At 53.8% G+C, this 13,472-nt stretch overlaps 1 protein-coding gene across 1 annotated transcript; it reads left to right on the top strand.

The window, feature by feature from the left end:
• Positions 1 to 7,070: 7,070 nt before the first annotated feature.
• On the top strand, positions 7,071 to 13,088 carry MYCN (MYCN proto-oncogene, bHLH transcription factor). The gene is made up of 3 exons (XM_036335294.1): positions 7,071 to 7,201; positions 8,404 to 9,300; positions 11,576 to 13,088. The coding sequence occupies exons 2-3, from the start codon at positions 8,520 to 8,522 to the stop codon at positions 12,178 to 12,180; spliced, it is 1,386 nt and encodes a 461-aa protein (XP_036191187.1). The 5' UTR covers positions 7,071 to 7,201; positions 8,404 to 8,519; the 3' UTR covers positions 12,181 to 13,088.
• Positions 13,089 to 13,472: the final 384 nt, after the last annotated feature.

The following is a 13,472-nucleotide window of genomic DNA, read 5'->3' as shown; positions in this document are numbered from 1 at the left end:
ACAGAAGTTGGTATTTTGTGGAAGAGCCACTCAAGGGGCCAAAGAGCTGCATGTGGCTCGCGAGCCGCAGTTTGCAGACCACTGGGCTAGCCTAACATGTGGAGATGATATAGAACCAGGACATTCAACTGAACTTCCGAATCTACATCCTCTGCCCTACAGATACCCTCTCCCTCTTCTGGACTCATGATTCCCATTGTGTGAATCAGGAAGCTGAGGCCAAGAGAGGGTAAGAGGCCAATGTAAGAGTCTTCAGCACAGAAGTCACAACTCCTGTGGTCTGGTGCTCTCACGAAGACTGCCTGTACCACCTAGACTTTGCAATACCTGCTTCCAAGTCCAAAGGTACTTACTTGGGTCTTGGACAAGCTAAGAAGAGGGAGGTTGGAGAAAGGGTTATTAATTAGCCCCTTTCCAACGTCAGCAGGCTCCACCTGGAACCCCAGTGCTGTGGTTGGCTGATGTAGGATTCCTTGAGCCCCTGTAGGCAGACTGGGGCTAGACCAGCGGTTCTCAACCTGTGGGTCGCGACCCCTTTGGGGGTCGAACAACCCTTTCACAGGGGTCGCCTAAATACATCCTGCATATCAGATATTTACATTACGATTCATAACAGTAGCAAAATTACAGTTATGAAGTAGCAACGAAAATAATTTTATGGTTGGGGGTCACCACAACATGAGGAACTGCATTAAAGGGTCGCGGCATTAGGAAGGTTGAGAACCACTGGGCTAGACCGAAGGGAGAGAACTGACCATAACTGGGCTTCCATTATAAGCCAGGTGTCTGAATGCTCCGCCACTCATCCTGACAAAATGCTAATTTAAAGATGAAGAAATGAACGCTCAGAGTGGCTGTCTGCATTGTCCCACCTGGCGGAGCTCGCTGGCCCGCCTGCCCTCAGAGCTTGGCTCTTTGTACCATCCGTTGTAGCAGATGCCGTGGAAGATACAAAGACAGGACGGGGAAGGTCCCTTCCACTCAGGGACTGCTAACCTTGTTAGGAGAGCCCCACAGGAGCCTGATAGAGAGCACAGCTGGATTATGCTAGTGGTGGGGGCGGGGGGGGGGGGGGGGGCAGGCAATAAACAATTGATGGAGATTTGGGGGGAGAGGCGGAGGGTTGGGGCAAAGATTAGCATTCCTTCCTGGAGAGTCTCCAGCTGATCTCTGAGGACAGGATTTGAATAAGCAGACAAAAGAGATACATTTTAGGGCAAAAGCAGTAGCTTCTGGAAACGGACTGCTTGAAATCACTAAACACAAGGAAACCAAAAGGCTCCCAGGCGGACGTTAGAGTGGGTGTGGGCCGTCCTTGGGGCTTTAGGGAGTGTCTCCTGCATTGAAGGAAATTGATAGCAGCAAAAATCAATGGGCAAATTAGCCATCCGTTATGTAACAACCCAAAGAGAAGATGTGACGCCTCAGCGGAGGAGATGTGGACAGATCCAAACCAAGTCACTGGGACCGGGAAGGAGTCCCAGAAAGAGCATGGCAAGTGGGTCTGGAAACCACATCTGGAGTCCGCATCCTGCTAAGACTGGCTTCCCCTCCTTGCAAAGCCTTCTGACAACCCAAGGTTGAGCTCTAAGGAGGGGAAACCCATTGTCCACCCAGCCCCATGGAGCCTGGCCCTGAGCAACCTGCCGCCTCCCAGGTCAGCTTTCCCATTTTGCATTTTAGCAAACAGGAAATGAAGTAGAAGGCAATTCCAGCTCTAGGGACAACAGCGCTTTCTGTCCACAAAGGTCTTTGCTGTTCGCAGTTAGTGCTTTGCCCGAGTCTGTAATGTACCAAGCCTGGGAGAAGGCTGCCTGGTGGAGCCGGATATCTGAGCTGCCGCAAATGATGCAAAACCATTGGAGGGGAATACAGTTGGACACGCCCTATTTTCTAAATCTGTAATTAAATTACTGGCATTCAATGAGGATACTTTTTGTTTTAAGCATAGTTGTGCCTTTACCAGAAAAATTCTCCATCCCCCCCAGATCCAATGCCGGGTCTCAAATTTTCCTCCAGCTTCAGAAGTAAAAAAAAATAGATGTCTTGTCTTGGGCACATGCAGCGTCGTATACTTTAAACAGCTTTGGCTGGCTTGACCCTAATCTTAATTAAACCAGGGCTCATATTGTCCTATCCCTCGTCCTGGAATCCTCAGCTGATTCAGCTCAGCCTAGTTTGGTTTGAAAGAATGCCAACCAGCCCAGGAAACAGAGGAGAACTTTGGGGTGACTTTAGGCTCCACAAAAGCATCCTTCACTTTCCCCAAATGATCAACTTCATGGTTAGCATTCCTGGGGAGTAACAACAATATTGTTTAGAAAAATAACCGGGACAAAAAGTGCATTTGCTCATAATCCAACTGGTTCAAAAACATGTCATAAAGCAAGAGAACGCGTTTCTCCCTCTACCTGACTCCCTTCTTCAAAGTGAACCACTTTAAAAAAATTGTCGCATATTCCACCCAATTTGTTACTGGGTTTATGTAGACATTTACCCAAAATGCCAGACACATTGACCTGTATATACCTTGTTTATACTCTTTCATAACTCCTGGACATTTTCCTAGACCACACCTACAGACCTAACTCATTCTTTGTAGTGTCTGCACAGTCTTCATTGCGTGCATATATTGTAATAGATCCAGCCACTCACTCCCCTATTGATGGGCATTTAGATCGTCTGTGATATTCTTGTTATTATTGTGAACAATGCTGCAACACATATTCTTGCCTACATATTTGTGTGTATTTCTTGTATTATGTCTTGTAGGATGGATTTGAAAGAGTGGGATTGTTTTTACTCCTGGGGCTGGAACCCCAACAGTGTAGGAGAGGGCCCCCAGCCCCCTCCCCAGCCTTGCCAACACTGGGGCCAATCTGCTAGACCAAAACATGTTCATCTTCTTGAGATTTAATTTGCATTTCCCTGGCTGCTCCTGGAGCTGAGCATCTTCTCATATGTTCATGAAATGTGGCTTTTCCTACCCAGTGAATTCCCTGCTCTTATCCTGGACCCGAATTTCTATAGGCGTTTCTTCCTATTCAGTGTGCAGAAGCTCTTTGTTACATGGATATACTCTTTATCTCACATAGGAGGCAAGTATTTTCCCATCGCATTGTTGTCTTTTTATTCTGTTTAGGGCATGTGTTAACTGTAAATTTTAAATTTTATTATCCTCAAATATGTTAACATTTTCCTTCCTTGTCTCAGGAAGAACTCATCTATATTTTCTTCTTATACTTTTATAGTTTTACTTTTCCCATTTAGATCTTCAATCCACTTTTAAAAATTAATTCGTTAATTAATTTGTAGCGGGGTAAGTCAGGAAGCTAGCTTTACTTTACTCCAAATGAAGAGCCAAGGTTTTAAAAAGTATTTAATCAGTAAAAACTTACACTTTTTTTTTTTTTTTTGCAGAAGGAACCAGTGAAGTTCCTAGGCGAAACTGTGGTCCCTGAAACTGGACCCAGAAGATCTTTAACTCAGGGAAAACACCTACAGATTGTTGATCTCCTAGCCAGTCAGGGGTTAGGCCCTTCTGAATGTGTGTGTGTGTGTGTGTGTGTGTATTGTGCTTTTAATACAGAAGGGATTCGTAGGAAAACATTCTCCTTCCTCAGACAATTCCTTATTTACAGGCCAGACCCAGACCTGGAGAGAATTTGTGGAAGAGTCAGACTGACAACATATGCCAGGGAGCAAGACCTCAAATGTGGAGGGGACAGACATAAGGAAGGTTACATGGAGGTGGGAGAAGCAAGGTGGGGATTGGATGACAGGATAGTTAACAAGACTCTGAGCTTTCTCAGGGGTGGTTGCAGCTAATTTCAAAGGCGTGTTAACCTATATTCACAGGAACAATGGGCAGGGCTTGCTCGAGGCAAAGATACACCTTTTACTAAATAAAACGTTATATGCGTAGACTGTGACTCCCCCCATAAACTGCCCAGTTAGGAATTTATGATCAGGTCACCCTGTCAGGTCACTTCCCATAGAACCCTTTTTTTGTTCACAACTGTATCCTATCTGTTGGTCCATCTTAGGTGTGTCCCCTTCCCTCAGAGATGAGCTCTTTGAGGCTGTGTCTTATCTCTGTTCTGCATCGGGACAGTAGATGCGTGCTGAACCAAACCTTGTCTTTGAAGCCATCTAAAGATTTATTTCGTGTGCATCCACATAGTCTGAGGGTGTTTCCACATTTTTAAGAAGAATTTGTGCTTGTTTCTCTACAGGCTCATTTGGAACCTGCAGTGACAGGGTTTCTCTCCAGGAGTCTTTTATCTTTCCATTTGCAAGTGAAAGTACCAATAAATACTTGTTGAATTTTATCATTCTGTTAACCTTCAAATTCAGACTTGTCAGTAATTACTGGCTTGCGTTAAAAGATGGAAATTAGAGCGTGAGGTCCAGGAAGGAGACACGATTTGCTTGGAGGCATGCAGAGTGAGCAGGGCTCTAGTCTTCCTGTCCCTTCTTTTTCTGCTCCTTTTTGTCCCTTGACAAAGGGCATCTGGAGTGGTGAAGGGCACAGGTCTGGTGAGAAAGGACCAGGGTGGGACTTCTTGTGTTTGGTGTCCTGACCGAGAATTGAACCAGCAACCTTTCTGTGAACCACAATGCCCAACCAGCTGAGCCACACCGGCCAGGGCAAAGGTGGGACTTTTAATCAAGGCAAGGGGGCCATCCTGGCCCATTTTAGCAGTCCTGCCATTTTGGTAAAAAAAATAAATAAAAAAGGTAGGACAGGCAATTCTGAGTGCCTTTTCTGGGGCAGTTGCTGAGGGCCTGAAGAAGGCTCTGAATGACATCCATTTCTCCTTTGCCGATAAACAGAAACCATGTTGGGCCCTGGCCAGGTAGCTTGGTTGGTTAGAGCGTCGTCTGGATACACCAGGGTTTCAGGGTTCGGTCCCGGTCAGGGCACTTACAAGAAGCAACCGATGAATGTATAAATAAGTGGAACACATCGACGTTCCTTTCTCTCCACCTTCTTCTCTCTAATATCAATTAATCAATCAATCAATCAATCAAAAAACTATCTTGGAAGAGCTGGCTGCTTTGGAAGGACTCATTCAGAGATCTCTGCCTTGAACAACAGAGCTGAGTACAGGTTTGTTTCTCCCACGCCACCCAGACCAAAGCAGGTCCAGGTCCTCCACGGAGGGGCTCACCAGTCTGGGGAGGGAGGCGGCCAGTTTCCTCAGGGACTCGGGCGGGAAGCCGGCATTAAACAAACACTCCCAGGAATATATCCTTACAGATGGGGGTAAAGGATGTTTGGAGAGAATACAGCAGGAAGGCTTGGTTTAGATTAGGGCGATCGGCAAAAGCCCTCGTGGGGTGTGAAGGGCTTTTGCAAAAGTGAAGTGTTTTACATATGTGAGGGAAGTAATAACAATAAGAAAGGTGCTCCGAAGGGCAGCTCATCCTCATTCATGGGCCACTTCCTAGAACTCCGGCAAACTCCCTCGCTTCCCAGAATTATGGAGGCTTCCAGGGTAGCCTTCACAAATGCTAATCCGAGAGCATTCTACCCGCGCCCCGACCCTCCGCACCCTCGTCTGTATCTAGTTTGAACTCCGGGACGAGTGAACTTCCAGTTTGGAAAAAGGGATATAAAATATAAAGAAACTTTCCCATGTTCCCAGCCGAACCCAGGGGCCAGGCTCCCCTGCCCCAAACCGTCGGAGGATTGTTTTTCAAAGCAAAATCCCACCTCCCTGTGTGTCTGGTTGTGAGGGGGGCTGTGCGGGAGACCTGAGTTGCTCCCGGGGAGCTGGGGGCAGAGGCGATAATGTTTGATCCCTCCCCCCTCCCCCAAACCCACCTGCGAGCGAGCTGGAGCGGGGTGAAGTGAGGCTGTGCTGGGGGTGGGGGTGGGGGGGAGAGGGCGATCGCTGCCGGATGGCGGTGTTAATTTCCCCGGAAGATTCTATGGCGATCTGATCACCACAATAATAGCCGACACTCACACTTGTGCGCCGGGCACTGTTCTAAGCACGTTCCTAACGCTTATGTCTCAAAGCAACCCTAAGGGTGAGCACACAGGACTAGTACCATGTCGCAACCGAGGAAACTGAGGCACGGGGAGGCTAAGCAGGGGGAGCAGCTGTTCTTTTTTGCCGCCGACAATTTGGAGACAAGCTTTCGGAGCCGACGCCGAGCCGTCTCCCCGTGACTCGACACCACGCGGCATCGGGAAGGCTCGCTGGGAAGGTCCGTGGGGCTGGCGGAGGGGCTCTCACGCCCATTCCCTGCGCGGCGGGGAGGGCGGGTGGACAGGCCGCGGCGGAGCGCGCCGGGTGGCCCCACTTCAGCCCCCGAGACCCGGCCCGGCAGCCCCGCTTTTCCGCTCGGTCTCCGCGAGGGGTCGCCTTCGGCCGGAGAAAGCGCCGCAGCGCCACCCTCGCAGCCCGCAGTTATTTATTTATTTTCAAACCAGGGGGGGCGCCCCACGCCTTTCCATTGCAAACTTGAAACAGCCCAAGTGGGCGCGCCCTCTCCCTCCCGTGTGACACCCCGGGGGGAGCCCCCGTGGGAGATCACAGAAGGGCAGCCCCTCCGCCCGGCCCGGCCCGGCGGGAGCGCGGCCGCGCCCGGGACCGCACACCCCGCAGGCCGGGCGGGGCGCCTCCCCGGAGCCGTCTGGACGTTCCTCCGGTTCCTGCCGAGCCGTCGCCGGCCCGCGGGGTGGGTGCTGCCGGGCACCGCGCGGCGCGCAGCTGGTGGGCCCGGGGCGCCGGGTGCAGGCCCGGGGGTCCGGGAGGGCGGGGGGCTCGCCCCGGCTTTCCCAGCGCTGCAGCCTCCCTCTGCCAAGAAGAAAAGCAAGTGGCTTTTGGCGCGAAAGGCTTGGCGCCTCCCCTGATTTTTATGGAAATCAAGAGGGCGGGGTAAAGCCCCTTCCCTCGGCCCGTCTCCCTCCCTCCCCCGCCTGTGCCGCAGCCCCTTCTCTCTCCGCCCTCCGGGTGTGTCAGATTTTTCAGTTAATAATATCCCCCGAGCTTCAAAGCGCAGCAGTGACAGTCATCTGTCTGGACGCGCCGGGTGGATGCGGGGGGCTCCTGGGAACGGGGCTGGAGCCGAGCTAGCGCTAGGCAGGCGCAAGCGCGCACACACAAGCCACCCGAGGACCCCCGCCCCCGGCCACCCGGGGACCCCCGCACAGGATCGCCTCTGCACCCCCAGCCATCCGCGGGAGGTAAGGAGCGGGGGTGGCAAACCCCCCGGCGCCCCGGGAGCTGCGAGCGCGGCGGGAAGGCGAGGCTGGGACCGGCTCGCGGCTCGCGCTCAGGGCGCCCCGATATCCCCCGGGGACGGGTGCTGCTTCCGAAACAAAACCTCCCCGGGCTTTTCTCTGAAAAATCCAGTCCTACCCCGCAAGGCACCCCAGCTAGAAGAGACCCGCCCTAATCCTTTTAGTGCTCGTGCCTTAATGGCTTCATCGTTAGAAATGCACCCTTCGGTAGAGATCGGTCTGTGCTTGAGCTGACGGGAGCCGCTTTGCGCCCACCCCGAAGCTGGGGTTCTTCCCCAGCGGGTGCCCCCGGAGGAAGGAGAGGGGGTTCGGCTGGGCGAGGCAGCCGTGGCGGGTAATCTGGGTCAGGGCGGCTCGGGCTCGGAGGAGACGCTGCTCTCCGGCGACCCTCCCCGCGCTGGCCCCTCAACCATTCCCGGGAACCGGGGTTCAGGCTGGTTCCCTCGCCCTTGTTGGGGCCGAGGAGGAGCGGGGGTGGGGTCAGAGAGGTTCAAAGTCAGCGAGTGGTAGGACTCCCTTCCGCGGGTGAATGTTGTGGGGCGTCTGCCCGAGTCGGGGGAGGGGGTGGGTTTGGGTGCTGTTGGTGTCGGTGTAGAGAAAAGGATTTTGCATTTGCAAAGTTTCGTAAACCCCCCTCTCTCGCTCACACTCCCGAGGTTGCAGTTTCACCGCGGGGGGGGGGGGGGGGGATTGGGAGACTGCAGGTCCCGTGCCGGGCTGGGTCGGAGCCCGGGCTGCCCTGGAGCAGCTGGCCCGACACGGGTGCCGCCGGGCTTGCGGGCGGGCGGGCGGGCGGGCGGGCTGAGCTGGCGAGCTAGGATCCTGCCGCCGGGAGCAGCCCCCCCCCCCGTGCACCCCCCCCGCAGTGCCTGGTGTGAATGAAATGGCAGTTTCCAAAGTTGCGGAGCCCTGGCCCCCACCCCCGCCTCTGCATGCCCCCTCCCACCTCGTCGTGCACGGCTTGTACACAAAAGGAGGGAGGGAGCGAACCGGGGCAGGACTTCCTCCACCTTCGGGAGCGCAGGGCGGAGTGGGGGGCTTGGAGAGGGGAGACGGAGGGACGGCGTTCGCGGGGGCGCCCACTGCCCGTCCCCCTCCCTTCGGCTCCGCGTGCCAACCTCTCTCGGTGTGTCTGTCGGTTGCAGAGTCGGAGGTTGGTGCGGTCCCCCGCCCCCCGCGCGCCCCACGGGAAGGAGGCGCCCCCGAACTAAAAAGAGAGGAGCGGAAAGAAGCTTCTCTTCGCCCGCCGGGAGGCGAGCCGATGCCGAGCTGCAGCGCGTCCACCATGCCGGGCATGATCTGCAAGAACCCAGACCTCGAGTTCGACTCGCTGCAGCCCTGCTTCTACCCGGACGAAGATGACTTCTACTTCGGCGGCCCGGACTCGACCCCCCCGGGGGAGGACATCTGGAAGAAGTTCGAGCTGCTGCCCACGCCCCCGCTGTCGCCCAGCCGTGCCTTCCCGGAGCACAGCCCGGAGCCCCCGAACTGGGCCACCGAGATGCTGCTGCCCGAGGCCGACCTGTGGGGCAACCCGGCCGAGGAGGACGCGTTCGGCCTGGGGGGCCTGGGCGGCCTCACCCCCAACCCGGTCATCCTCCAGGACTGCATGTGGAGCGGCTTCTCGGCCCGGGAGAAGCTGGAGCGCGCCGTGAGCGAGAAGCTGCAGCACGGCCGGCCGGCGGCCGGGCCCGCCGCCCCGGGTCCGGGGACGGGCGCCGCCAGCCCCGCCGGCCGCGGGCACGCCGTGGGGACGGGCCGCGTCGGGGCCGTCCTGCCCTCCGAGCTCGCCCACCCGGCCGCCGAGTGCGTGGATCCCGCCGTGGTCTTCCCCTTCCCGGTGAACAAGCGCGAGCCCGCGCCCGCGCCCGCCACGCAGGCCGGGGCTCCGGCGGCGGGCCCTGCGGTCGCTTCGGGGGCGGGGGCCGCCGCCCCAGCCGGCGCCGCGATGGCCTCGCTCGCGCGCCCCGGCGTCCGCCCAGCCGGGGGCGGTGACCACAAGGCTCTCAGCACCTCCGGCGAGGACACGCTGAGCGACTCAGGTAAAGACCACGCCAGGGTCGGCTGCCTTCCTGGGGTGCTGGCGTGGGGGTGCGCGCCCTTTGTCACTGCTGGGTTTAGGCTTTGATGGGGAGCGTTTGGGGAGTAGTGATGAAGGCTGAGGGTTTTTTTTTTTTTGTCAAACGGACCCCTAGGATTAGGAGGAGAGGTTGAGTGAGAGTTGCTAAGAGGGTGTTATCCAAAGTGTCACCTTCATTGAAAGTTCCTTCTTCCCGCTGGGGGCCCGATTCCGTCAATGGCCCTCATCCGGTCTAGTCGCCCACCTCTCTGCAGCATAAAATCAGTAAAAAGTGGGTGGGAGGTAAAGGGGCCGCTGGCTGCATTACTTGGGCAGAAACCTGTTAGCCCTGGGGCGAGGGAGAGGGATTTGACCCAGGTCAGGGGTGGGGAGACACCCCGAGAAGACACAGGCATTGTGCAAAATCCTGTACAGGCACAGAAAGTTAGAGGGAGATTTGCGCAGATGGCTAGTAGCAAATTTATTTATTTTTTAAACTTGGGTGCTCTTCTCCCCCTCCCTTTGTGGGTGGTGGGCTACTTGCTCCTGGTAGGTGGCCGGCAGGCGGCGATATCCCAGGGAGGCGGAGGCTCTGAATGCCTGGGGGTGAAGGGGCCACCCCTGCCCCCCCCCATCCCCCCCAGCAGCTGGCGGCAAGTCCAACAGAGGTTGTGTACATTCCCAAGGGGCCGCCTCTTCACGGCGCGCAGTGAGACTGGGTCCAGTTTTGTCTCCGAGTCAGAATTTCCAGGACTAATTTCTGATCCGAGTTGGGTTTTGTAACCCGGTGTCCTTCGAGGTGAGGGCGGGCACTGGGCTGGCCCTCCAGGAACTCACACGCCCTAGAAGCACTCATTGATAAGTTCCATTGTGTGCCTCGGTCTTGGAGGGTAGGGTTAAAAGGAAGACTGCCTGGGGCCCTTGGAGGTAAAGAAAGAACTCTTCCCCAAATACTCACAACAGCCCTTGTTTTGGGGGCTGGGAGCTTGTGTTCCTGGAATCTCGAAGCCCAGTGTTTTCAGAATGCAGGCGGATTAAAGGCCTAAATTTCCTCCTGGGCCGAGGACGGATTCCTCTGAGGCTCCTGGAAGGAAACTTGGTGATAAGCCTCCAGTTTGAAGCTGGTCTGTCCCTTTAATGTCTGTGCCTTGACAGCTCTCGGTGAGGAAGCACTTCCTTCCAACAGCTGTCTTCTTGGCAGAAAACCAAAACATGGGCTTAAAGGGACCCACAGGCTGCAACAGCCTCACATTTCGGCTTCAGAACAAATCCTACAATTGTTGAGCTTTCCGGTCCCCTTCAGATCAGGCAGCAGCAGTGTTTTGGTTTTTCATGCTTGCGTTTTTAAACAATAATTTTCTATCCCGGCACGTAGTAAATGAGGGGGGGGGGGGCGATGATGTTACACGCCTTTGCTGCTGCAGTTATTACTGGCCACGGAGCAGAGGTGCTCCCATGTTTGGGTTTAGAGCGCCTGTGGATTAGGACTCGCTAGTGAAGACGGGATGTCTGCTAGATGAAAAAAGGGCGTCATTAAATTGTTCTGTAGGTTTGTTTAAGGGCCTAAAATCAAACGCAACCAAGTGTAGAATTGCTAAATGAGGAGTCTCAATTCTTTTTTTTAAAAAAATATATATTTTACTTAATTTTTACAGAGAAGAAGGGAGAGGGATAGAGAGCCAGAAACATCGATGAGAGAGATCGATCAGCTGCCTCCTGCACGCCCCCCAGTAGGGATGTGCCCGCAACCAAGGTACATGCCCTCGACCAGAATCGAACCTGGGACCCTTGGAAATATGAATAAGTTTAGGGGGTAGACTGGCGATGGCGTTAAAAGCTACCATTTACTGAGCATCTGTGTACCACGCCAGCTCTCTACATATCACAGGTCCATCTCAAGAACCTTGTGGTTTTGGTTCCATTTAATAGGAAACTAAGGCTTGGAAAGGTTTAGTGACTTGCCCAGGATCACACAACTAGTGTGTGATGGAGCCAGGATTCTGTCTCACCCCCAAATCCAGGTTCTTTCTATATGTGCCACCTGCTTGAGTCTGGAAGCTGAAACTGCTAGGAATATTGGGGAAGGAAAAGATCTAAAGTATATTAATTGGAAAGATCTAAAGTACATTTCTCTTCCCATCAATGTTGATGGAACCATAATAATAGCAAAATGCGCCAGGGCCTGGAAGAGGCGGTACAGAGGGAGAGAAATGTTCTTGTGTCTCACTCTGAGAATAACTCCCATCTTGTTCTTGAAGATGACGAAGATGACGAAGAGGAAGACGAAGAGGAGGAAATCGACGTGGTGACCGTGGAGAAGCGGCGGTCCTCCGCCAACAGCAAGGCCGTCACCACCTTCACCATCACCGTGCGCCCCAAGAGCGCGGCCCTGGGCCCGGGGAGAGCCCAGCCGGGGGACCTGATCCTCAAACGCTGCGTCCCCATCCACCAGCCGCACAACTACGCCGCGCCCCCGCCCTTCGTGGAGAGCGAGGAGGCGCCGCCCCAGAAGAAGATTAAGAGCGAAGCGTCCCCCCGGCCCCTCAAGAGCGTCATCCCCCCGAAGGCCAAGAGCTTGAGCCCCCGCAACTCCGACTCGGAGGACAGCGAGCGCCGCCGGAACCACAACATCCTGGAGCGCCAGCGCCGCAACGACCTGCGCTCCAGCTTCCTCACGCTCAGGGACCACGTGCCAGAGCTGGTGAAGAACGAGAAGGCCGCCAAGGTGGTCATTTTGAAAAAGGCCACCGAGTACGTCCACTCCCTGCAGGCCGAGGAGCACCAGCTGCTGCTGGAGAAGGAGAAGCTGCAGGCCCGGCAGCAGCAGCTGCTCAAGAAGCTCGACCACGCGCGGACTTGCTAAACGGCTCTCCAAACTGGACAGTCACTGCCACTTTGCACATGTTGATTTTTGTTTTTGTTTTTTGTTTTTTTACATTGTGTTGACATTAAGAATGTTGGTTTACTTTCAAATCGGTCCCCTCCCCCCCCATCGAGTTTGGATCTGGGTGGGGAGCAGGACATGTGGGGTTGGTTCTGCCAGGACCTCGGGAGAGAGGGCCTGGGTGATGGGATGCTGTGCGGCCCTTGACGTTTCCTCCGCGTCACCTCCGAGACAGCCGTGGGAGTGCGTGACAGTGGGGAGCCTCTCGGGCTGTTGAAGTCACCTTGTTGCAAGTCTCCAAACATCAGAATGTCATTCCTTTTAAAATGGTGCTTACGTTCCAGCCGATGCCACGGGAGGGGTTTGCCATGGAGACCCCCGAGGACACTTCTGTAAATACCACTGACACACCCGCCTTTTGTATGCGTCCGGGTAATGAGAGGTGGCTTTTGTGGCCAGTATTAGACTGGAAGTTCATACCTAAGTACTGTAATACCTCAATGTTTGAGGAGCATGTTTTGTATACAAATATATTGTTAATCTCTGTTATGTACTGTACTAATTCTTACACTGCCTGTATACTTTAGTATGATGCTGATACATAACTAAATTTGATACTTATATTTTCGTATGAAAATGAGTTGTGAAAGTTTTGAGTAGATATTACTTTATCACTTTTTGAACTAAGAAAACTTTTGTAAAGAAATTTACTATATATATATGCCTTTTTCCTAGCCTGTTTCTTCCTGTTAATGTATTTGTTCATGTTTGGTGCATAGAACTGGGTAAATGCAAAGTTCTGTGTTTAATTTCTTTCAAAATGTATATATTTAGTGCTGCATCTTATAGCACTTTGAAATACCTCATGTTTATGAAAATAAATAGCAGTTAAATGATGCAGCTTATTTTTTTTTCACCCCCTTGATGGCATGCGAGTTAGACTGTCCCTAAAGCAGTGACCTTCACAGCACATAACTGACAGAGGGAATCCTGGTTGGGGAGGGAGGGGCTGTGTCCCCACCTGGGGGTGGAGGGAACTGTGCTTAGAAAGGTGTTAAGACACCTCTTCCAGGCTCCACAGAGATGAGCTATTACTAGTGACTGCATTGTGTAGCAATGGCACTCATTGTTGGATATTTCATGGAATTAAAGTAGGATGTGAGCCATGGGCCATTTACTTAGTTACCTACTTTTTTATAGACGTGGATCCTTTAAAAGTAAGAAGTAGTCAAGACAAGGTAGTGTAATTGGCTGTATTGGTGTTGGTCAGA

Source organism: Myotis myotis, unplaced genomic scaffold (genome assembly GCF_014108235.1).
Source record: "Myotis myotis isolate mMyoMyo1 unplaced genomic scaffold, mMyoMyo1.p scaffold_m19_p_14, whole genome shotgun sequence".
Taxonomy (NCBI): domain Eukaryota; kingdom Metazoa; phylum Chordata; class Mammalia; order Chiroptera; family Vespertilionidae; genus Myotis; species Myotis myotis.
The sequence above is the reverse complement of the archived record's forward strand: the minus strand, read 5'-3'. Positions and strand labels throughout refer to the sequence as shown.